Source organism: Aquarana catesbeiana, linkage group LG02 (assembly GCF_042186555.1).
Source record: "Aquarana catesbeiana isolate 2022-GZ linkage group LG02, ASM4218655v1, whole genome shotgun sequence".
NCBI lineage: Eukaryota > Metazoa > Chordata > Amphibia > Anura > Ranidae > Aquarana > Aquarana catesbeiana.
In genome coordinates this window covers 314,678,728-314,703,488 of record NC_133325.1, presented here as the reverse complement: position 1 = coordinate 314,703,488, position 24,761 = coordinate 314,678,728, and the positions used below count along the sequence as shown (strand labels likewise).

The following is a 24,761-nucleotide window of genomic DNA, read 5'->3' as shown; positions in this document are numbered from 1 at the left end:
TTTAAAAAATAAAGATAAAAAAACTACTGATACTGTCCACTGCCCTACAGACACCAATCTCTGACCTACTGACACCGTCCACTGCTCTGTTGATATACACACATGCGTTTTTGGGTTCTGGGGTGCACACTAATGCAATAGGTTGTAATAATGCTGTACACATTCCACAACACTTTGGCAGGCAACATAGTACCATCCACTTCAATCCCAGACCTCAAAGGAGCTTACAGTCTGAAGTCTCAAGGGGAACTGTCCTAATTATGATTAGGGGGTAAAATAGCTTATAATAATGTTGATATAAAATAGTTTAATTGACCCAAGTTAGATTTTAAACCTCTGAAAAGAACACAGACTTCACAAATTGTATGTGGTAACATTTATTAGGAGCTCTTTGGCACTAAGAGGGTGAACAAAACTGCAAGGAAGATTATTCCACTTTTCTTTCTGGGGAAAGAATGAGGCAGGCAAGATGTGGTTTGGCTTAAGCTTGAATAGTCCATAGTTTAAGGCCCCCACTGTCTTATATAGGACAGAGCACTAGAACACAGAAGTTTCTTCTTAGCATGTATATTTTACCCAGCACCTTCACTCTTCTCTGAGCTTCGTCCTGATATATTGTCTGCATCATTCTTTCTGCAATAAGCCTCTTCTACATATTTACTTGTAAATCCTGTAGTTATGCGACTGCGAGCTCCTGGTTGGTACAGCTGCATGGCCGGGCGATCCTGCGCAAGGTAAGCCACAACCAGCTGTTAACAGAATGAAGATGACATAAAACATGGCAGTTTCTGAAATACAATATACCATAGCACTTCTACAGCTAGACAACCTGAATTGTCACAGGTTAGATGACATTCCAAAGGCAATAAAAGCCAAAGTTTAGTGGAGATTTCCACAGAGATATGTACATCAGGAAATTGGCACTACTCCATGATAATGCAGAGAACTATGGGCACATTGTACATATGAGATACACGATTTTGGATAAATTACTCAAACTTTGTACTGATATGGGGAACCAGTTTGATGTTGAAGTGGGGACTGTTGTGTTCACTGGGAATATATGTAGCTCAACAAACAACCACTATTTGAAGGACTGCATTATCAGATGTCTGTCTGAGAGCACTGGGGGATCATAGACTATGCTCAATGACAATCTTTTCAGCTCTAAAAAGGTATCAGATTTGTCAAGTCACTTTTTTTTTCAAACAGATCAAGAGGTTCCTAAAGACTGTCACAGTACTCAGTGTAATAATATATTTCTTACTGTATTTTACTCTGTGGTTAGCTTTGTTATATGAATGTTGCTGAATTATTTATACTAAAATCACAATGAAACAAATACAATACTGTAGTAGAGTGACAGCCAGTTCTTATAAAAGAAAGCAGTCTTAGCGGTGACAAATCCTCCATGGCTGCAATGTGTGCATGGCACATGGGCTCAGTGGGGGTGGGGCCCACTGTGTGATCACACTTTGCACAACAATAAGGGTGGGAAAATGCTGTTCCATTCTGTGTCCTTGCTGAAGCTGCGATTGTTACTCACAGCTGCAGGAAAGATCCATCCAGGGCTTGTGTATGGGGAGGAGATCAGGTGCTGGTCCAATGCTCAGGGAGGGAGGGATTGCTGTTTTTCGGGGGGAGGACTGTGATTGGCCATTGCTAAGGACCTGGCCATAGGAGGATGAGAGCCTGCACTGAAGACAGAAGGAACCACTGTAAGTCCATGGGGAATGGTTGTAAGTTGTGCAGGGAAAGTCTCTTTGGCTGTATTGTGGGGTAGAGGGTCACTTAGTTTTGAGGTCTGAACTCTGCATCACTTACTCCTGATCCCTGAACTCTGCATCACTTAATCCTGATCCATGAACTCTGCATCATTTACTCCTGACCCCTGAACTCTGCATCACTTACTCCTGACCCCTGAACTGTGCATTACTTATTCCTGACCCCTGAACGCTGCATCATTTACTCCTGACCCCTGAACTCTGCATCACTTACTCCTGACCCCTGAACTCTGCATCACTTACTCCTGACCCCTGAACTGTGCATTACTTATTCCTGACCCCTGAACGCTGCATCATTTACTCCTGACCCCTGCACTCTGCATCACTTACTCCTGACCTTTGAAGTCTGCATCACGTACCCCTCAACTCTGCGCCACTTACTCCTAAACTCTGCGTCAGTTACTACTGACCCCTGCATCACTTTCTTCCAACCCTGAACTCTGCGTCACTTATACCTGAGCCATGAACTATGCATTACTTACCACCAGAGGCGTGCGCAGGGGGTGTGCCAGGTGTGCCTGGGCACATCCTAATCACTACGTGTGGTGCAGATTCCCCCTACTGCCTGGGCTACCCCCCTTCCCCATGTTTCCCCCACCCGCACCACAGTGCTGCTGGCTTCCCTCCTCTACTCCCAGATGCTGCAGGGAATGTTTCAGAATGGAGATAGGGGGAAGGGGGCAGTAAATATGTAATTTACCGGCCTCTTCCCCTTCTAAATCAACACAGTGAACATACTCACGCAGTGTCCATTCAGAAGGAAGCATAGTAAACTGTGTATACTATGCTTCAGTTTGTGAATGAACATGAAGCCGCTCACAGCAGAGCACTTTCCATTCATTCACTGTCCAGTGCAGCTGAGGCTGCAGAGAAAGGCATGTGTGTTTGAGATTTGGGGTACACACCCTAATGCAATGGGCTGGGTACACCTATGCTTATTACTGACCCCTGAACTCAGCCTCACTTACTTCTGACATCTGGGGTTGATTTCCTAAAGGCAAATAGACTGTGCTGACTTCCATTATCCAATCATGTGCAAGCAAAAATACTGTGTTTTTTTATTTTCCATGCACGTGATTGAGTACTCTTTGCAAAGTGAAGCTTTACCACGTTTACTAAGCTCTGGAGCAACTGCACTTTGCAAAGTGCACAGTCTATTTGCCTTTAGGAAATCAACCCCTCTGTTTTACTTACTACTGACCCCTGAACTCTGCATCACTTTGTACCCAACATTTGCATCACTTACTATTGGCCCCCTGCACTCTGTGTCCTTTTAAGCCATGCCCAATATTCAGCGCAATGACAACCACAACTAATTCTTGCTGCAGCGTGCTGTGCATTCCACACTTGCTTTTTCTCAGCAGAAATGCCCAACTTATGATCTTGCACACAAACCCACTGGTTTCAGAAAACACCTCTGAGTCTAGGATTGTATATTCTATTAGGAAAAACCCCGAGTCTGGATAAAATGTGTGGAGGTATGCTCATACTAAATTTTCTTGTGTATTTATTTTGGGCTGCATTTTCTAAGCGATTTGAAAGGTCACTAGATGATTTGTATGCTTTCAGTTGTACCTGAACGTAAGCACACCATGGCGTTATCAAGGCCAATTTTTGGACATTTGGCATTCAGGACCACATAAATAGTTATCCACTAAAGGTTATAATATTTCATAAATTAGCCAGATGAAGTCAGAGTTAGTGCCATGCAGCAAACTTCATACTAATCACTAAGGATGAGCTCAGGCGTGTTCACAACCCGCACGTGCAGAGCCCGCCAGGAAGTCGGCACTGCACAGCGCTAATCACAGGCAGTGAGACATTTCTCGATCTCTGCAGCCGTGGATCGGGGAAATGTCTCACTGCCTACAATTAGTGCTGTGCAGTGCCGACTTCCTGGCAGGCTCTGCACGTGCGAGTTGCGAACACGCCTGAGCTCATCCCTACTAATCACACAGGAAAGTGTACTGTGTATATAGATTTATATAACTGTATTTTAGATGAATGGCCTACTGTTTCCTATATATACATTTAACACTAACTGTTTACCCTCAGTATAAGGAAATAAAATCAAACTCTGCTTGCTGTATATTATAAATTGCGGATGTGACCATAACATTAGTATGCCAGTAATATTCAATTAGGGTCCACAACCAGTACTACTAACAGCCAGCTATTGCTAGTGAGCAACAGAAACTGTCTTTACTTAAAAACAGAGGTATTTACGTTAACAGGAGAACACAACTGTTATGTTTTTCAGCCATGCCCCCATTCACACTGGTGCAACTTATCATGCGATTTGACAGTTCCAAAGAGCATGGCAAGTCGTACCCTATTGAAACCATTCAAATTGGTGCGACTCCAACTCCGTGGTGCCGCACCAATTTGAAAAATGTTCCTGCACTATTTTTTGCGATTTCAGGTGTAGCTTGCATAGACATCTGTGCAAGAAGTGGCACAGATGTCAGCCAAGTAGCACTTGAAATTGCACTGACCTGCTACTTTGAAATCGTGTCACTTCAAATGAAGTAGCACGATTTCAAAATAGCATTCATCTTGACCAAATGTGTACAAGAATCTCAATACTCAATGTTAAAGTGTATCTAAACCTTTTTTTCAGGCTTTTATTTTTACTCCTTCTTCTTTACCAGTAATGTGGTAGGACTACAGAACACCTTCCCCAGATAGTTATTAGCTCACATGATTTCTGGCAGGATTAACAGTTTTTTTTTTCCTTTTTGCACTTATCGTACAAGTGCAATATATATGTAAGATAGTATACTTAACAGACCAAAAGGAAGAAAATGAGTGAAGTTACTTGTCAAGCATTACATACACTTTAAATTATAACTGTGCATTTATATATGCCCCCATTTAGCTTTACATATTTTGCGGGTAAAAACTTTAGCTCAAGGGTAGTTGGGAATTAGAGGCTTGAAATTTGTTGCCCTATGAATTGTCCAAGCTCATACACCGAGGTTGGTTTACTAAAGGATTTTAAAATGTTCACTCAAAAAAAGTGAATATTTACGTTATTATACAATCATATGAAGATAAAATAAAAAAACAGTTATCTGCTTTCCACATGATTGGATAAGTTGAAGTGAATCTTCACTTTTTTTGAGTGAACATTTTCAAGTACTTTAGTAAACCAGCATAAAAGTCTCCCTAACCAAAACAGTGTATATAACAAAGATTCATGGTTAACCTCTTCTCGTTGATGATACGCATATATGCGGCCTCTCTGGGGGTGGGCTTTAACAGCAAGAAACCCCATACATGCAGCCCTATGTAAACACATTTCTGTGCTGAGAGCGTTCTCGCTACACAGTTACTGGCGGGGACCAGAAAGCTACCAATGCATACTCATGATCAGAAGCTTTCTAATCACGTGACCGCTGTGATAGCCAATCACATCGGTCACATGGCCCGAATGCCTGCCTCCTGGCATTTAGAAGCTCTTAAAGGGCTGGGAGGAAGGGGTTAAGATGAATCAAAACAACCACAGGGCTCTGTTTAAAACTGGTTTGCGCAAAATTGAGAGACAGTTTTTAAAGAGGAACTTCACCCATATATTTTTTTTTTTAATTAACAGTCAGCAGGTACTTACCAGTCCATGGATTCCAGCTATGATTAAGCACTGTTTGTAGTGTGAAACGCGTAAGCTTTTTTGTCCATTCTGCTGTGGCATGTATTTTTGATATTCTTTGAATAAAAGGCTAAACATTTTCCGGAGTGCGGCTGTCCAGAACTTTTTCCTATGTTGATTCCATGAATTCCAGTGCTGTCAGTTCCCAGCACTGCAATCTTGGATTTGGCAGCCAGCTGTGACTTCTTGATGAATCACAGCCGGCTCCCCACTGTGCATGTGCTAGATTGCATGGTGTAGTGAGACTTGTCATGCAGTCTCCTAGGATATGTGATGTGTGACAGGGGCGAGGGGGGGGGGGGGGAAGCAATCCATGCCTAGGCAAGGATTGAGGAAGTGGAAGTTGGTACCAACAAAAAATAGTACTCTCTCATCCCTCCCCACAAATATGAACCTCAGTTACAGGCTGGGGTGAGAGAATCAGCGGTACTTCACTTTTTTAATGAAGTTTCGTTTTAAGATATGTCAGTAAACAGCAGCAACTGTCAGAATTTAGGTGATCTCTGATCCTCGATTCAGACAAAACAAGTAAAGTTACAGTAAATCAAAGGAAGAAATATACATTTGCATAAGTGCACAAGTATAATCAAGACTGAATATTCAGATTCTTACATATGTTCCTTTAAATATAAAATACACTACAATTTGTTGTTGCAGTGATATTAAAAGTGCTAAGTAAAAGTTGTAACATAAGTAATAAAAAAAAAGTGTCTAAAACGCAAACTTTTTGTAGTTTAAACACCATAGATTATGGAAACGTTACAACCCCATTCAGGTTTTTACTGCTTTCTGAGTTACTGCTGTAGAGATGCACTCAATCTATTTATGTTGATGACAGTTGTCACAGGGACTAAAAGTAAGGGAAAATCCAAAATGTTCAGGTTGCCCCAAATCAGGAACAGATCGGAAATTTTCTACTGGGGGCATTTGTTACAGTGACAACTGTCTAAGGCTCCCTTCACACATATGGACCATTTGTCCGTTTTTCATCCATCTGTTGACGGATGAAAAACGGACATCAATGCATCTCTATGAAAAAACATGTAAATGGATGATCATCTATTTGCATACATTTATGTCCGCTTCCATCAACATCCGTTTTTTGAAACGAATCAAAGGCCTATTTTTCTTCCGTTAAAAAAAACGGATTGGAGGAAAAACTGATGTAAATAGACAGTCAGTTTTGCATCCGTTTTTGCATTGGTAGAGGATGTTAAAAAGAACGATGTAAAAACTGATGAAATACTGATGAGAAACTGATGTAAACTTTTTTTTGGAAAAACATGACTGAACTGATGAAATGAACAGTCTGCATGTGTGAAAGGGGCCTAACAGGGAGTTTTTGACAAGATTTCCTCTGATTACCTGTTGTGTACATTAAATTAAGGGAAACCTCCCCACTGGGACAGAGCACAAAAAAAGATAAAAAATGGACAGGGGTTTTAATCATTTATTATATACAACATAAAAAACCCAATTTGGCTTTAAATCTACTTTAACTGATACTAGTATAATGACTGCTAGATGTGCTTTCTCTGTCACTATGGTGAATCACTTACTGTCTGTCATCCATATATCTTAGAGTCTGAAAGATTTCCCTGCCAGAATTCCTGGCCATGTCACAGTGCAGAATTAATACCTCTTACTGTATCATGGGACTCATGATGGTAGCATGCAGTTGTAAACTTTGAGCATGTATAAAATTAAAAAGTGCTATAGTTCATAATTCTGCATGTATGCTCTTGAATGGAAGTTTTGGTCCCTTACAAATATTGTACATGTTAGGATCATTTGCTTCCAATGGCAGGATAATGCTTTGATTCATATGTATTGCTATGTTGATTGTGTTTAGCAATATCAAACACAATTTAAAATAACAGTACCAACATCCAGAAAAGATGCTACTTGGAAAAAAAATATATTGAGTAAATACATAGTGTTTTATATACAGTATATCTAATGAGCTTCTTTATGCCTTTTTATTTGTGAACGCATAAAGAACAGTAATTTTTACTGGGGCATTTTGGCAAATGAGAAATGATCCTAAAAGAATAAAAGAACCTTATTTCTTATGCGCTCCTTTTTGGATGCCATGTCATCACACTTGTCCTCTTTACCCAGTTTGTCTACTGCATCCGCTGTATAACTGTTGTTGTGGCCTCCTTTCTTGGCACGATCTTGGTTGTATCCTTTTCCCCATTTCTGGTCTTCTTCATTCCTCCTCAGATACTTTTCAAACTCATAATGGTTCCTTGGTTTTCTGCTATCATCAATGCGATGATACCTTTGCCGTTCTTGTTCTTTATCCCGGTATCTCCGCTCAATATCCCTTTGTTCTTTGTCACTGTCATTCTGTGTCCTAGTAGAGACAAACAATATTACACATTCAAATTTTGTCTCAGAACAGTGCAGAATTGCTTTCTCAAAACAGATGGCATGCACATATAATTATTTTAAAAATCAAAAAAGCACATAGAAAAAAAAAGTTGTAAAATGTTAACGTTCTTTTAACAGACATAAAACAAATTACAACTGGCAGTGTGCAGCAATACAGTGGATCACAACAATATGGCTAACAAGTCTCATTATACAACCTGTGTACACTATGAATTGGGTTACTGACAGCTACCTTGTCTCAAAGTAAACCAAATGCACATTTAAGTCAATAGAATAGTCACCTAGAAGTGCCTGCGCGTCAATTTCAGATTCCTTCAAAGCACCTTGGGACCTGCAAACTAAGGCCTCTTTCACACAAACGATCCTTTCAGGTCTGCCGCTGACATCCAACCCGCTCCAATCCGAAAAAGTGTAATGGAGGAAATACCTTCTTTTCCATCCGTCATCGGATCGGATCGGGTGACAACGGACTCTACGGTCCGTCTTCATCCGATCCCCCATAGGGGAGAGCGGCGTTCTGACAGGTCCGTCGCTGCACAGTGTGCAGCGACGGACCTGTCATCTGCCTGCTCAGCGGGGATCGAAGGAGCGATCATCCGTCCGTGTGAAAGAGCCCTAAGGGAGCTCTAATATGGAAATACCAATCAGCTGCTGTGATCACCAGCTCTGACTCACCTTCTACCACCTCTACCATCCATCCAGCGATCATCCATCCGTGTGAAAGAGCCCTAAGGGAGCTCTAATATGGAAATACCAATCAGCTGCTGTGATCACCAGCTCTGACTCACCTTCTACCACCTCTTCTCATCAAGATTGGGTAACAGTGACATGCAAGAGGTTGGACAGTATAAATCTATGCTTGTCCCAAGCATGTTTAAATCCACTTACTTTTGACTGATTCACTACTTCTGCTGGAAGTCTAAGCTCTTTTGATATAATAATATTTGGTAGTTTCTAAGGTTAGTTTTGAACTTTCTTCCTGCTAATTTGAGTTCATGTCCCTGTGTTTTAGGTCTTAGCTTCATATTGAAAATACTGACCTCCTGGACCTTATTCGCACCCATGTAATTAAAGGTTTTTTTTTTTTCTTGTCAAATTTGTTTATAGAAATGTAATAAATCAGGAAACAATTTCAAAAGCGATACAGGAATATAATATGTTAGGATACAATAGAATATTATAATTTCTTAATATAGCTAAAGATAAAATTTGTCTCATACTTTAGTCAAAAGATTAATAACTCAGAGAAACAATTTCCTATTCAAGAGAGAAAAATTCTAAACATTTATAATGGTAATATAACAAAGTCTCAAGTTAACAATAAGTTGAGATTATCTAGAGCATTTTAGAAAGGAAGCATTAAAGGATTGTCACTGTTATAATTCAAGCAGGAGCAAATATCAGTAATTTTGTAGTATCATGAGAAACAAGGAATGCAGTTAAAAGTAACGCTATTTGAACCTGATGAAGAGATAGAAGAGGTACAAGAAAAAGGTAAAAGAATGGTAAAGTAAAGAAGGAGTTGCAAAGGAGAAGAAAAGAAAGGAAATGGAAGAGAAGGGATCTCCGGGGCAATGTGTGACTTCAATTATATAATAAGCATGAAAAAAATGAAAATGTAGGAAAAATTTACCAAGGCAACAACAAGGATTCATCGAAATTAGAAGGCAATGTGTCATCCAAGGGAGCCATATTTTCTTAAATTTAGATATTTTGTCTTGGGTTATAGCCTCTATTTTGGTGTGAATAATAGCTTGATTAATTCTATGTTTAGTTTCAGTTAATACCAGGGTAGGGGATTTCCAGGCTTTAGCGATTGTTTGTTTTGTGGCTGTAGTAATCTGTAATAAGAGTTTGAACTGATTACTGGAGAGAGTTGTCTGTTTTAAATTCAAAAGTGCTATCAAAGGATCAGGAAAGATTGTCACTGCAAATGATGTCGAAATCATGTGGAATATATTTTTCCAAAATCTTTTGACAATTGGGCAAGTCCACTAGATATGAAGATGTGATCCAGGTTCAGTACAGCCTCGAAAGCAAGATAAGGAGTAATTGGGGGCAAATTTTGCAATTCTGGTAGGGACTAAGTACCAATGTGTAAGTACTTTGTAATACCTATTCATGAGAGAAAAATTCTAAACATTTACAATGGTAATATAACGAAGTCTCAAGTTAACCTCCCTGGCGGTATGATTATTTCAGATTTTTGATGCTGAAAGCGGTACAATTATTTTGCATGGAAATTTGGTGTTTTATATTGTAGGCCTGTAATTCTTAGGAATAACTCACTTAAATCTGTCCAAACCAGAGTCTAGTAGACAGCCCGGGTATGATAAAGTTTGAAAAACAAAATCATAAATTATAATATAATAAATAACTATAAATAATTATAACAAATAATAATAATATAATAATAATAAAATGATTCAATAATGTAATCAAATCAAAAACACTGAAATTTGCTCAGTTGCAGAATTGTCACTGTCATTACTTTCAGTGTTTGATTTCAGATCTCCCCACAAATCACTATCGCTCAATTCTGCGAGTGATTCTAATTTATTATGGCTGTTTTCTAGCTGGTCTAAAAGCACTTTTGACGTAAACTGACATTTTTTGGTTGCTATGGACAATCTCCACTTTTCTGGCTGAAAGAATAGTATTTATAATATAAAACTGCATGCAGGACACTGGTCAAACCACTAGGGACAAAGGGGATGTGTAATTATTTGATACAGTACTGTAATCTGTAAGATTACAGTATACTGTATCTATACTGTATTTTTTACATTTTGAATTTGGCGCTGAACTCCGTCCCCATGCGTCGTAACGCTCGCAGGGAACGGAGCTCGGCACTGTGAATCGAGCAAGACACGGCGGCTCGCAGATCACAGCGGGGAGACATCGCAGGATCCAGGGGACAAGGTAAGTAACCTCTATATGGATCCTGCGATGCAATCCCGAGTCTGGCTCGGGGTTACCGCTTTTGGTTCTGAAATCCCACCCCGAGCCAGACTCGGGAATACTGCCAGGGAGGTTAATAATAAGTTGAGATTATATAGAGCATTTAATAAAGGAAGCATTAAAGGATTATCACTGTACTGAACCTGGATCACATCTTCATATCTAGTGGACTTGCCTCGAGAGCAAGATAAGTGGGGAGTAATTGGGGGCAAATTTTGCAATTCTGGTAGGGACTAAGAACCAATATGTAAGTACTTTGTAATTAGTATAATTAAAGGTTTTAATCATGTATTCTTTTTTCCCTCTTTCTGCAAGATTGTACATATTATGTTCCTGAAGTCTCTCCTGATATGTTTATTACCTCAGACCTTTCACCATTTTTGTCACCCGTCTCTGGACTCTTTCCACCTTATCAATATCTTTTTTGGAAGGGAGACCTTAAGAACTGGACACCCTGGGGAGATTTACTAAAACAGGAGAACGCAGAATCTAGTGCAGCTGCGCATTGTAGCCAATCAGCTTCTAACTTCAGCTTGTTAAGTTAAGCTTTGACAATAAAACCTGAAAGCTGATTGGTTTCTATGCAGAGCTGTACCAGATTTTGCTCTAGTTTTAGTAAATCTCCCCCAATATTATAACTGAGGTCTAACTAAAGATCTATATAAGGAAATCAAGACCTCATTCCTCTTGCTGTTGATCCCTTCAGTGATACACCCTAGAAACATACAGTATGTACAATTTACGAAATTATACTGTCCACAATTTTACTATAAAAAAGTTGGATAGGTTAAAGAGGAACTGCAGTCTGCTCACATAATTTGTAATAAAAATATCTGCCATTCTGAAGCTTCCCTCCAACCAAATTGCATATTATTTTATATATACCGTGATTCTGTACTTGCCAAATATGCTGCAGAAATCTCCTGGCTCACTGCATCCATTTTAACTGTGGGCAGTTGAAGCTGCTGCCTGTACACTTCCTTGATTTACACAGACACACAGAGGCACACCTCCAGCCCTGAGCCCTGCACCTCTCATTGGCCATCTTATGACTCAACCCCCCTCCCTTCCTGGCAAACTCTCACAGGAGTGAGAGAGAGAGCTAACTGTACATGATGTCATAAGCCTAGGCTTTTTACCAGACAAGAAACAGGAAGTGGCCTGTATAAGGTATTTACTGGCAGAAAAAAAAATGTTTTACAATCCGAAGTTAAAACAACAAGGGCAGAAGATTTAATAGATGGAAAGATGAAAAAATTACTGAAGTTCTGCTTTAAGCCCAATGTGAAGAGTTTGTTTATGAAACATAAGAATTTAGTGATAAAACATCTCAGATGGAAATATGACATAGGGAGTCTACAGCAGTATATAAAAGCAGGTTCAATACAGCATTGTTTATGTGGATATGTAATTCCAGCTGAGCAGTTAAGATGTGAACGATTTGTGAAAAAATGGAAAGAAGAGGTAACTGCGCATGGTAATAAAATAATGCTGTTAATAATGGAACAGGAACATTTATATATATTAAAAAGATCTTTAAGGAGCAACTCTGTAATTTTTTACATTAAGGAAGTGAAAGAGACAGATCACAAGATGGAAAAAAAAGTGAAAAAAAGGAAAGCAAGGAAGAAAGAAAAAGAACATAGGAGAAGCCCAAGAAGTAAGTAAAACAGAATTCAATTTTTTTTATATAAAAAATCTGACAGATAAATATCAAAACACAATATTTCCTTATTGGGATAAGATTCAAATTTCTGCCTTACTCGTGTGGACCAGGGGTTTGAAACATATAAGGCTTAATAGCATATTAGGATCAACCTAATCTCCTCTTTTTACCTAACATAATGGACACAAACCACCACTCACGCCGATTGGCAACTCCCTTGACCTCGTATTTTCCCACCTCTGCACTCGCTGCAACCTCCCCAACACCCCATTTTCCTCTCTCCAACCACAACCTTATGAGTTTCACACTCTCCTTGTCTCCTACCTCCCATGCCTCCCACTTGTAAACAACTACCCGTAGAAACCTTTGCCACTTCAACCCTTCCCTTCTTCATTCTGCTACTGACATCCTTTATGCCAAAATTTCACCCTTGTCCTGCCCAGACCTGGCCATTTCTGTCTATAACAACTTACAGTCATCCTCCCTGGACACACTTGCTCCTGTCTCTACACGCAAACCCAGGCCTCACCTGCTACAACCTTGGCAAACAGACAAGTCTCAAGAGACGCAGCCATGCTCTTGAGTGAGCGTGGCGCAATACGAAATCCCTGCAAGACCTCACCCTCTACAAATTTGCCCTTCTTAAATACAACTCCTGTCTCCACACTACTAAACAAACCTACTACAATAGTCTCATCAACTCTTTTCTACCCTTAATTCCTTACTTCACCCCCACTATCTCCACCCATCAACTTACATATGGCCTAGGAGATTGCCAGTCATTTCAAAAACAAGATCAATAATTCCTTATGAGATATCCAGTGTCCAGCTTTCTCCTCCAATCAACATACCAGGTCCAACACTCAATACTTTCCTCCTTCGCCCCTGTTACCACTGAGGAAGTTGCCAAACTCCTTTCTGAGGTAACCATGCACTGGTTACCCCCATATTCAAAAAACCCTCACTGAACCCCACCTATCTGAATAACTTACTACCCATCTCCCTGCTTCTGTTTGCCTCCAAGCTTCTTGAATTCTTGTCTACAACCTCACTGACAACAACCTTCTCGATCCTTTACAGTCTGGCTTCCGCCCACAACATTCCACTAAAACTACCCTACTAAAACTCATGAATGACCTACGAATTGCTAAAACCAACAGCCATTACTACATACTCATACTGTTAGACCTGACCACTGCTTTTGACACATTTGACCACCTGCTCCTCCTCTCTCCTCAGTAAGCTCCACACCCTTGGCCTCCATGACTCTCTTCTTTCCTGGTTCTCCTCTTACCTATCTAAGCGCACTTTCAGTGTCACATACAACACCACCTCTTCCGCTCCTCTTTCTATTGGGGTGCCCCAGAGCTCTGTCCTTGGGCCCCTCCTAGTCTCTCTCTACATCTATTCCCTGGGCCAGTAATAGCCTCTCATGGCTTCCAATATCACCTCTATGCTGACGATTTCCAGATTTATCTCTCTACTCCACAGCTCACCCCCTCACGTTTTACAAATTTACTGAGTGACATATCAGTATGGATGTCACACCACTGCCTCAAACTCAATCTTTCTAAAACCAAGCTTGTAATATTTCCTTCTCCTTGATTCCTCCCCCATGACTTTACCATTGAGATCAACTGCACAACCATGGGTTCCCCCACACATGCCAGGGTGCTAGGTGTAATCCTAGACTTTGACCTCTCCTTCAGGCCCCACATCCAATCACTGGCTAAATCTTGCCACCTTAACATCCGCAATATTTCCAGAATTCACCCCTTCCTGACTAATGACACCACAAAACAACATATTCACTCCTTGGATATATCACTACTATGACTACTGCAACTCCCTCCTCACTGGCCTATCTTTACGCAGGCTATCCCCCTTCAGTCTATTATGAATGCTGCTGCTAGACTTATACACCTTATTTATAAAAGTTGAAATCACTCCATTGGCACATCCGTAATTTTGAGAGCAGAAAGAAAATAACTAGATGTTAAAGGCAATTTGGACCACATGAATTTTATAGAAAAATATATATTTTCTTTTTTACATACATAAAAACTTGCAAAAGCAAAACACAAAAGCTAAAAACATGTAATCACACATGCGTAAGATATGGGCCATAACGGGCAAGTATTCTAGTAAATGTTTGTTACACCGTATCAGATGAGTGAGCCCCTGTGCGTCAACGCGTTTCGCTGGTTCGCTTCATCAGGACACACGAAGGGATGATGTAAATGGAGACAGGTCTCACTGTATTGAAACAAACATATTTATCATATTTCAATATATTTTTTATCACATATGGGAGGTGTGTACTCTATATATTACAGGTGGTATAGTCAGCTGGATTTATATTCACCTTGCCTGGATGTGAATACACATGCATACAAATAGAATCTCCCCAGACAGGCACCAAAGCTGCAGGATAAGCCAGATGGTCTAAAACCTCACGTAGTTTAATATGCACATAAAGCTAAAAAAAAATTAAAAAATGGCCATAATTACTCAATAAAAAGGGAGTGTATATACATAAATAAGATGCAACAGGGTGGAAGTACAAAAAAAAGGGGAAAGAAAAACTTGTATTCCAAAACTCTATATCTAAAAAGGAGAATCTTCCACCACCTATCCAGATGGCATATAACTTAGAATCCCAGTAAGAACTACATACATAATTCTCGAAACATCAGGGGGGAGAGCAGGCACTATAGTAGGCAGCATGACATCAAGTCAAAAAGATTGCTGCCAGAGGGGGAGGGTATGTGTCTCTTCAGACCGAGCACGGCCTATAGGGGATACAAATATATTAGTATGTTATTTACTAACATCCTATTTCAAATCTTAAGGTGTTAGCTGTATCGTATCCCACATCAGTATTGGTACTCACCAGTCCATGCGGCTAACAGGTAACCCCCGGGAGATACTGCTCATTTAAGGCAAACCGAATGGCCTCCTATATACTCCCACCGCCGGAAGAGACAACAAACCAAACAGCCAAGTAAGGTGGGAGTGTGATGTCCCGGCAACGCAGACCGTCACAAAAAGTGGCGTCATCCAGTGGCATGGCCACAATTGCTCGCCACACAGGTGGCTGAGATCACACCCCGACCACTCCCCAGGGCGGCGCCACAACAAAGCAGTGGTGACGTGCCCCCGAGTCGATGACGGAAGATGGCGAGGCACAGAGGCAGGCCCGCCTCTCCTCCCCCTTCTAATCCGGGCCGAGCACAAAAGTTTGCCTAGAGAGGAGTGGGCGGAAGATGATAGTCCTGCATGATGTAATAAAGGGGTGGGAGAGAGTAGACTTGGATGTCCCCAGCCGATACAATGAGGCACAGCAGGGGCAGCCAACTGCCCGCATAAGGGAGACAAATGCATGGGCATCCACATAAAGCGCAGTGAATATACATACGAGTAGCGTGTGATATTGAACTTACCACATTTCTGTACTTACCACCATTTGATGATTATATCGGAAAACTGAATACGCAAATCTACTAGCATGTATAAATTGAGAAATCAGATATCTTGAAAAATATATACAAAACACAAGGTAAATAAGGAACATATATTAAACCAGCCCTCAATTTTTCCACTTGCCTACTCGCATTTTGCGAGTGGAAAATGAGGGCTGGCGAGCGTGGGCTGCCTCGGAGCGGGGGGGGCGAGCACCGCCGACAGGCGGGGTTGAATGAAAGCCCTTCTCCTAGTGATCTCTGAGGGGAAGAGAGAGGAGAGCAGGCGGCCGGATCATAAGAGCGCAGAGGAACATCGCTTTACCAGCTTTGCATATCTAGAGAGTGACATTTTTGCCCATTCTTCTTTGCAAACTAGCTCAAGCTCTGTCAGATTGCATGGAAAGCGTCTGTGAACAACAATTTTGAAGTCTTACCACAGATTCTCAATTGGATTTAGGTCTGGACTTTGACTGGGCCATTCTAACACATGAATATGCTTTGATCTAAACCATTCCATTGTAGCTCTGGCTGTATGTTTAGGGTCGTGGTCATGCTAGAAGGTGAACCTCTGCCCCAGTCCCAAGTTTTTTTCACACTCTAACAGGTTTTCTCCTAAGATTGCCCTGTATTTGGCTCCATCTATCTACCCATCAACTGTAACCAAATTCCCTGTACCTGCTGAACAAAAGCATCACCACAGCATGATGCTGCCACCACCATGTTTCATGGGGAGGAAGATGTGTTCAGGGTAATGTGCAGTATTAGTTTTCTGCCACACATAGTGTTTTGCTTTTTGGCCAAAAAGTTCAATTTTGCTCTCATCTGACCAGAGCACTTTCTTCCACATGTTTGCTGTGTCCCCCACATGGCTTCTCGCAAACTGCAAAGGGACTTCTTATGGCTTTCTTGCCACTCTTCCATAAAGGCCAGATTTGTGGAGTGCACGACTAATAGTTGTCCTTTGGACAGATTCTCCCACCTGAGCTGTGGATCTCTGCAGCTTCTCCAGAGTTACCATGGGCCTCTTGGCTGCTTCTCTGATTAATGCTCTCATTGCCCTGCATGTCAATTTAGATGGACAGTCATGTCTTGGTAGGTTTGCAATTGTGACATACTATTTCCATTTTCGGATGATGGATTGAACAGTGCTCCGTGAGATGTTCAAAGCTTGGGATATTTTTTTTATAGCCTAACCCTGCTTTAAACTTCTCCACAACTATATCCCTGACCTGTCTGGTGTGGTCCTTGGCCTTCATGATGCTGTTTGTTTACTAAGGTTCTCTAACAAACCTCTAGGGGCTTCACAGAACAGCTGTATTTACACTGAGATTAAATTACACACAGTTGGACTCTATTTACTAATTAGGTGACTTCTAAAGGCAATTGATTCCACTAGATTTTAGTTAGGGGTATCAGAGTAAAGGGGGCTGAATACAAATGCACACCACACTTTCACATATTTATTTGTAAAATATTTTGAAAACCATTCATCATTTTCCTTCCACTTCACAATTATGTGCCACTTTGTGTTAGTCTATCACATAAAATCCCAATAAAATACATTTAAGTTTTTGGTTGTAACATGACAAAATGTGGAAAATTTGAAGGGGTATGAATACTTTTTTAAGGCACTGTAAGTATCTATATTTGAAGTTGTTGTCACTTGCCTAGATTTGGAAACGAAAGTATGAGAAAGATTGCAGTATGTTGAAACTGAAGGAGATTTTATCCTTGTGGGATTGGACATAGAAATCCTTGTATATGCCTATTCCATGTAGGGTGAGATAGGATGCCTGCAGGCACATGTTGAAGAAGTAATACAAGGATTTGGAAGAACATAATGATTACAGTCAAGATGATTGAATTTGTGAGAAATAATTATTTTTTGTTTGATAATTACGTTTTGGCTTGGCAGTGGTGGCAGCATGTGCACCAGTTTATGGATGTATCCATTCAGGATGGCTGGAGGAGAAGGCGGTGTTACATTTGAAGGTATTCAGTGCACATGTAACCCTTTGGCTGGGGTATGTAGATGACATGCTAGTGGCAGGGAGGGGCATGTTCCCAGCTGAAAACGTTTGTGAATAAATGAGAATAGGAGAAATACAGTATTTATCTCACTTACAGTTAGAGAGCGGATACACATCTTCGATCTGGAGATCTGGGAAACATTGGCGGCTGTGGGAAGCAGGCCCAGACTGGGACAGAGAAAAGGCCCCGGCATTTTAGACTGAGTAGCCCATTTTTTAAAAAAACAAATTACAAATAATGACAACTACCCTTTTCTTGATGTCTTTTAAATTAAATTTAAATTTAGCCTGCTTCACTCCATTGGTGTCAGTAGAAGTTTATTTTTGTTATTTTATTTTTTTTAACATTTTATTTATTTTTATTTTGTTTAGAATTGTATTTTTTATTATTTACTTAGGACCCCTGTTGGGGTGCTTTGATAAAATATCAGGGGTCCAAACAGACCTCTGATGTTTCACCTTTGAGACAGAGAAAGGAGATTGAGGACAATCTCCCTCATCTCCATCCCTCAATCCTTCAATCTCCATCTCTGGAGCCTCAGCAGCACAGAATGAATGAATAGGAATAACTCTGTACAGAGGGGCCAGAAGAAATCAAAGCGGGGCTGGGAGAAAGTACAGTGGGACTGAGAGAGAGGAAACAGCAGGACCAGGAGATCACAGCAGGGCAGCAAGACCTGGATAGGAGGGGCGGTATATAGTATAGAGAAATCGATCCCCTTCGTTTCCCTCCCACAACCGCTGAATGCCTGCCGGAGGAGAAGCCAGCAATCAGCAGCTACAGGGGATCGGTTTCTGTACATACCGCTGTGTTGTTAGGACTGCGTCTTAGGCAGCAGTGCGCCCTAGGTGGCTGCCTAGTTTGCCTAGTGGTAGCGCTGGCCCAGACTGCACCATGTAGCTTTTTTTTTTTTTTTGAACACTTTTTTACCCTCTTTTGTTATAGAATGTAAGGAGCAGCAAAGGAACATTGAAAGTGAAAGCTTTTTGTGCTTTATCTGGTCAGGTAAGCCTGCGCAGCTTCAGAGACCCATTCTTTACTTACCCAAGGCACAAGGAGGTGTGGGATTTCCTGACCCTGTGAAGTACCATGAAGCCACCCACCTGGCAAGAAGCTATGGGTACACTTAGAACAGGCAATCATCAACCCCCCCTGGAGGGATTACCCTGGCACCCGGAAAACAGGCTTCTTCCCATTATTAACTACCATCCACTAGTGGGAGCCACTATAAGGACCATCCAGCAGGTGTTTAAACATACTAATATATCTCCACATCAAAGCCCCATGACACCTATTTTGGGATTGTACAACTTTCAATCAAGCATTAGGGACCTGCGTTTCTCGGCAGTGCAACAGCAGGGGGTCTTCACGACTCCTTCATTTTTCCACTAATCATTGCCTCATGTCAGCCCATAATCTGGACTTTACCTTTTTACAAGACTTGGACTTCTTCTGTCACATTCAGTTAAGCGTCTAACATTCAGTTAAGCGTTCACTACCTACGGAGTTTCGTTCCGTACGTGAACCCTCCTCTTTTGAGCAAACTTGTTTAACAGGAGAACCCATCCGACACTCGTTATCATATTTTTATACTACCTTAAGCGCTCAAGGGTGTTCTTTCCTACAAAAATGGGAAAGAGTCTTGAACACAACTTTTTCTCCTAAACAGAAAGAAAGAATACTACTATTTACCTACAAGATCTCTCTTGCCAGCAAATTTTAGGAGGGGGGATATAAACTCCTCACACATTGGTACCAGATGCCTGTGACACTACACTGGATGTTTTCCCGGGTTTTGAGTTCCTGTTGGAGATGTATGAAATCCAAGGGGACCCTGTTTCATATTTTTTGGGAATGTCCCAAATTGAAAGAGTTCTGGACCATGGTGGAGCAGACGATTAAGACGTTCACGGGGGTGTCTTGGGTGAAAATCCAGCAGCTTTTCTGCTGCGATAAAAAAAAATGGCTTGCCCAGATTTCAGAGATGCAGCAAATGGAGAACCTAACCGTGATACCAGAAGAACAGGAGGAGAAATATTGGAAAATCTGGACTCCTTGCTTCTTCTATAAAGATCAAACACCTCTTGCCTCCCAACAGCAATATAGTAGGACCCCTTGTCTCTGGCGAACACCTCATTGTACAGGTGTGTGGCCCAGTGGGTTGGGAGGAACTTTCTACTCCCCCCCCTCTCCTTCCCCTTTCCCCCCCACCTCTTTTCTTTTTCTCTAACTGACTTAGGGTTCGACACTTTCCCCCTTCTACATGTGCATATACCCAAAAAGCAGGGAAGATCAGATTGACCTAATATGTAGACGAGATAGACTGTATGGCCATCTACTTAGTGTTCAATAGGCCCACAGATCCTTATCATACTTACGCTTATTTGTTGAGTCATGTAGTGCCTCGTTTATTGTATTTTCTGTTGTGAATATATGTATTTGACTCTTGTAATGTCATGCTGATTCTTTCCAAATAAAGAATAAAAAAAAAAAAAAAAGTGAAAGTTTTTTAGGTTTAGCATACAGTTATACCTCCAGGATTGATATGCTGTTTAATATGAAGTTCTTTTCTACCTCTCCCTGCCCACAGTCATCTGGGACACATCACAGGTCTCAGAAGACTGCAGGACCATTCACAAGGCGAAGCCTGACTCGCAAATATGCAGTGGGCACCTGGCTGTGAAGCTGTAAGCTGTCACAGCTAGGTGCCACAGTTCAGATGCCAGCGCTGGGGACAGAAGTCGGAGGGAAGGGACAGCTTGGGTGAGCACATGGCTGGATCCTGGGACAGGTGAGTGTCTTTTTATTAAGAGTTAACAGCTACAGTTTTTTGTGTCTGTCTTCATTTCAGGCTGCAAAGAAACAAAATGTGATTATTTTAAAGGGGGGGTTATTGCTTTCTATACCCACTGTATTTATATTATTTTCCTATCCGGGCAGAAATATCAATCTGTAAGATCCACACAGAAGCTGTCCTGAGCTCAGTGCTGATAACAGACACCTATTAAAAACACAACAAAGATGATGTCAGGATTGCATGAAGGAAAACTGACAGTTTTATCTTGGTCCAGCAGCAAAGAGAGTGGGGTTGATTTACTAAAACTGGAGTACAAAATTTGGTGCAGCTCTGCATAGAATCTTCCAGGTTTTTTTGTCAAAGCTTACTTGAACAAGCTAAAGTTAGAAGCTTATTGGCTACCATGCACAGCTGCACCATATTCTGCACTCTCCAGTTTTAGTAAATCAACCCCAGTGTGTCAGTTATCAGCCCTAAACTACGGCAAGGGATGGATGACCAGTCAGATATAGAGATTTCTGCATCTATAGGGAAAGAATACAATTTAAAACAAGGAAAATACTTATTCCTGAGAGGTAAAGCTACACTGTTATGAAAACTGAGACTCAGATTCTTTCAAATGTCCAATTCTGGCTGAGTCACTAAAGGCACATTTGCTAAGAAATGCCAATTAGAGCACAGTAGTGGAATAAATTGGAAAATGCACTGATGTGGAGTGACATGAAAGAAAGGAAACTTATAAATTGAGTGCATAAAAAACTGAAATAACTGCAGACAGAATTCATTAAATTATGTTACATTTATTTTTACACAACTATTTGCCACATTTAGTCGCATTGGGATTTATTTACTAAAACTAAAAAGTGCAAAATCTGGCGCAGTTGTGCTGCGTAGCCAATGAGCTTCTAACTTCAGCTTGTGCAATTAAACTTTGACAAAAAAAAAACAAAAACCTGGAAACTGATTGGTTTCTATGCAGAGGTGTATTAGATCTTGCACTCTCCAGTTTTAGTAAATGAACCCCAGTGTTACAGGATTAGAGAGCTGCATAGACATTGTTTGTATTGTTTTGGAGTTTAGTCCATATGATAGTGCAGCAGTTATTAGTTACAGTATTATTTAGGTTGACTGTTCACATTTGGGTTTAGAAAAGTGGCACAAAATATTACTGTAAACCATTTAAATCTTTTAAAAGTGAAACTAACTTTGTACAACCAAGCAGACAATATGTAACAAAAGTAAAACATCAACAGGTTTTTGCTGTGAAAGTAATCATTTTACCACAGTACTTGTTAGGAAAAAGCGTTAAGGATTGGCAAAGAATTTCCATTGTGAAAGTAATATTTATACCATAGGCAATGCTAGACCACAGCACCTGGAGTCTCAGCTCAGATCCTCCTGCCTACTGCCCAGGTTCCGCAGATTCATTCTGGCTGCCCTGTGTTCATGGCACTAGCTGTGCTCTCTGTATCTATACTATAATATTTTTCACAGATTGTTTTTTAACAATCTGTAAAAAACATTGTGGAATAGAGCCGAGGAGCACAGTTAGTCAAATGTATGCATGCCAGGAGGAGTTATACTCCTCCCAACACTGCTTGCATAATTTTGGCACTCAGAAAAGCCACATGAACAGGGAGCCAGTGGTGATCCATCCCTGCAGGGTGAAGCTTCTCTCGGGTAAGTAAACACTGAGCATCATTTTTAAGCTCCCACTGATCACCAAAGGGGTTCTGATAGAGAAGGGCAGTGAGCACTGATCACCAAATCTACATGGGGAACTGACCACCAGTGTTGCAGAGGACACAAACCACAAATGCTGCAGAGGACACTGACCACCAATACTGAAGGGGAAACTGACAACCAATGCTGTAGGGGCTACTGATCACTAATGCTGCAGAAGATAATGACCACCAATACTGCAGAGGACACTGACCATCAATGCCATAGTGGGCGATGACCAATAATGCTGTAGAAGACAATGACCACTGAGCAGCAATATTTTAAGGGGACACTGGCCCCCACCATTTAAAGCCAAAGTGTAGCTAAAAATTAAAACCAGAAAAATCAGCACAAGGGAAATAACTTACAATTAATAGAATATGTCCCCTGTGCTGATTCATCTTCTTTTAGTTGAAATCTTTCTTCTTCCCCTCCTCCCCCCTGTAATCTTCCAGCGTGGTGGGGGTTAACCACCTCAATACCGCAGTACATATACAGTATATGGTGTCGTATTAAAGTGGTTTTACCAGGATCATAGTTACAGCTACAACCATGACCCAGCTACCAATATTTAGAGCTTTCTTTTAATCCAAAAGTGATCCAAATGGCTATAAAGCCACTCAAGCACTTTTACAGGTGGTGGAAGGAGGATTTCCCCCTCCCGCCTCCTTTTCAGGGCTCTGATTTCTTAACGTTGAGCCCAGGATTGATGTGACCAGTGGCATCGGGTGCACTGTGAACACTTGAAGGAATAGAAGTTCCTTCCCCCCTTCTGGAAACATAAATGATCCAAGGTCTGGTGTTACCCCAACATCACCTCCATCCTTAATTCCATACATATATACAAGGGGTTCGCCCTGGGACTTTGAGTGAGGTGAATATGGTTAGTCAAGAAACATGTCATGGAAGTAAAATAATGTGGATTTATTACAATTGTTGTGTATCTTTCCCCCTTCTGTGACGTCAGAAACTGGAGGCAACAAGGATTTTGTCAATTCCGGTTTTGGTTTGTTTGTTTACAAGCCATTACCAGCTTGTAAATGAGCCGATCAAACCGACCTTGGTTTAAACAGCTGGTTTGGAGGCCAGAGGAGAGAAAATATGGGTTTTACTAGACCCCAGATCTCTCCAAAAAGAGGACCTCTCATGGCCTTGGCTATCACAAGGGACGTTATTCATCCCTTGTGATAGCAATAAAATTGATAAAAAAAGGTAAAGGGACAGTGTAAAATAAAATACATTGTAATATTTTTTTTTTTAAAGTGTCCCCCATTGCTTATGTGCAAATGTGAAAGCATGCGTAGGTCCCACGCGCATATGTAAACGGTGATCACACCACGCATGTGAGGTATCGTCGTGAACATCGGAGTGAGAGCAATAATTCTAGCACCAGACCTCCTGTGTAACCTTAAATTGGTAACCTGTAAAGGCTTTTAAAATTTCACATATGGATAATTTAATGTACTGTAGTTTGTCGCCGTTTGGCGGATGTGCACAATTGACAGTGACATGTTTGTTATCTATTTACTTGGCATAACATCATCTCTATAAATAATAACAAATAATAATATAATAATAATAATACTTTTTATTCAATAACTTTTAGTAAATAATATAATCAAAAACACTGACTTTTTTTTGGCCAAACAAGGGTGCAATATTAGTAGTCATATTGCTTCAGTAAACGTCCCGGGTATGGAAAATTTTAAAACATTGTACAGCACAAAGTCCGACGTCACGGGTTCACAACACCAGCAGCACGACGTTCAGATATATTTACAGTCGGTGTTTGGTGCTTGAGAAATATAAGTTCGGCAACTTTCCAAACAAAGTCTGCATGAACCACAGGCTTGTCACTCTTTTTTTTTTTTAGAAGAATGAAAGCATTCCACAGGCACTGTTTAAGAAGATGCCTGAAGATTTTTTTGTAATTTTTTTTTGTTGCTTTCTCATGGCTGGATAAAAAGCCATGGCCTGGTCAGCTCTGTCAACACCTGCCATGGTGTTGTTGTAGTCCATCACAACTTGTACCATGACAGTAGAGGTGTTGTGAATGGTACTCATTAGGCACACATCTTTTTCTCACACTACCTCAGTGCCATCATTTTGCCTTTCTGCCAGGCAACTATTTCTCCTGCCTTGAGCTTTTTATTGCCAAAGGTTGGCGGCATGTCACGCCAGTTAGCTCTAACGGTCCCATATGCATCCTCTTGTGCTGTAGAAGGAACTCTTCTTACACACGGTCGGACATTGATCGGACATTCTGACAAAAAAATCCATGGATTTTTTT

The 24,761-nt window shown here is 40.9% G+C and overlaps 1 protein-coding gene across 4 annotated transcripts in view; it reads right to left on the bottom strand.

The window, feature by feature from the left end:
• Positions 1–361: 361 nt before the first annotated feature.
• The window catches only part of UPF3A (UPF3A regulator of nonsense mediated mRNA decay), a 71,944-nt gene continuing 47,544 nt past the window's right edge, over positions 362–24,761 (bottom strand). Inside the window, exons 9-10 of one of the 4 annotated variants that reach the window (XM_073614734.1) lie at positions 7,495–7,792; positions 362–749 (exon numbers count right to left, since the gene is read on the bottom strand). In XM_073614734.1, coding sequence (XP_073470835.1) covers positions 573–749; positions 7,495–7,792 — 475 coding nt within the window. In that variant the 3' untranslated portion in view covers positions 362–572. The remainder of the gene's footprint in view (positions 750–7,494; positions 7,793–24,761) is intronic. The other 3 variants (XM_073614735.1, XM_073614736.1, XM_073614737.1) reach the window with 3 other exon arrangements.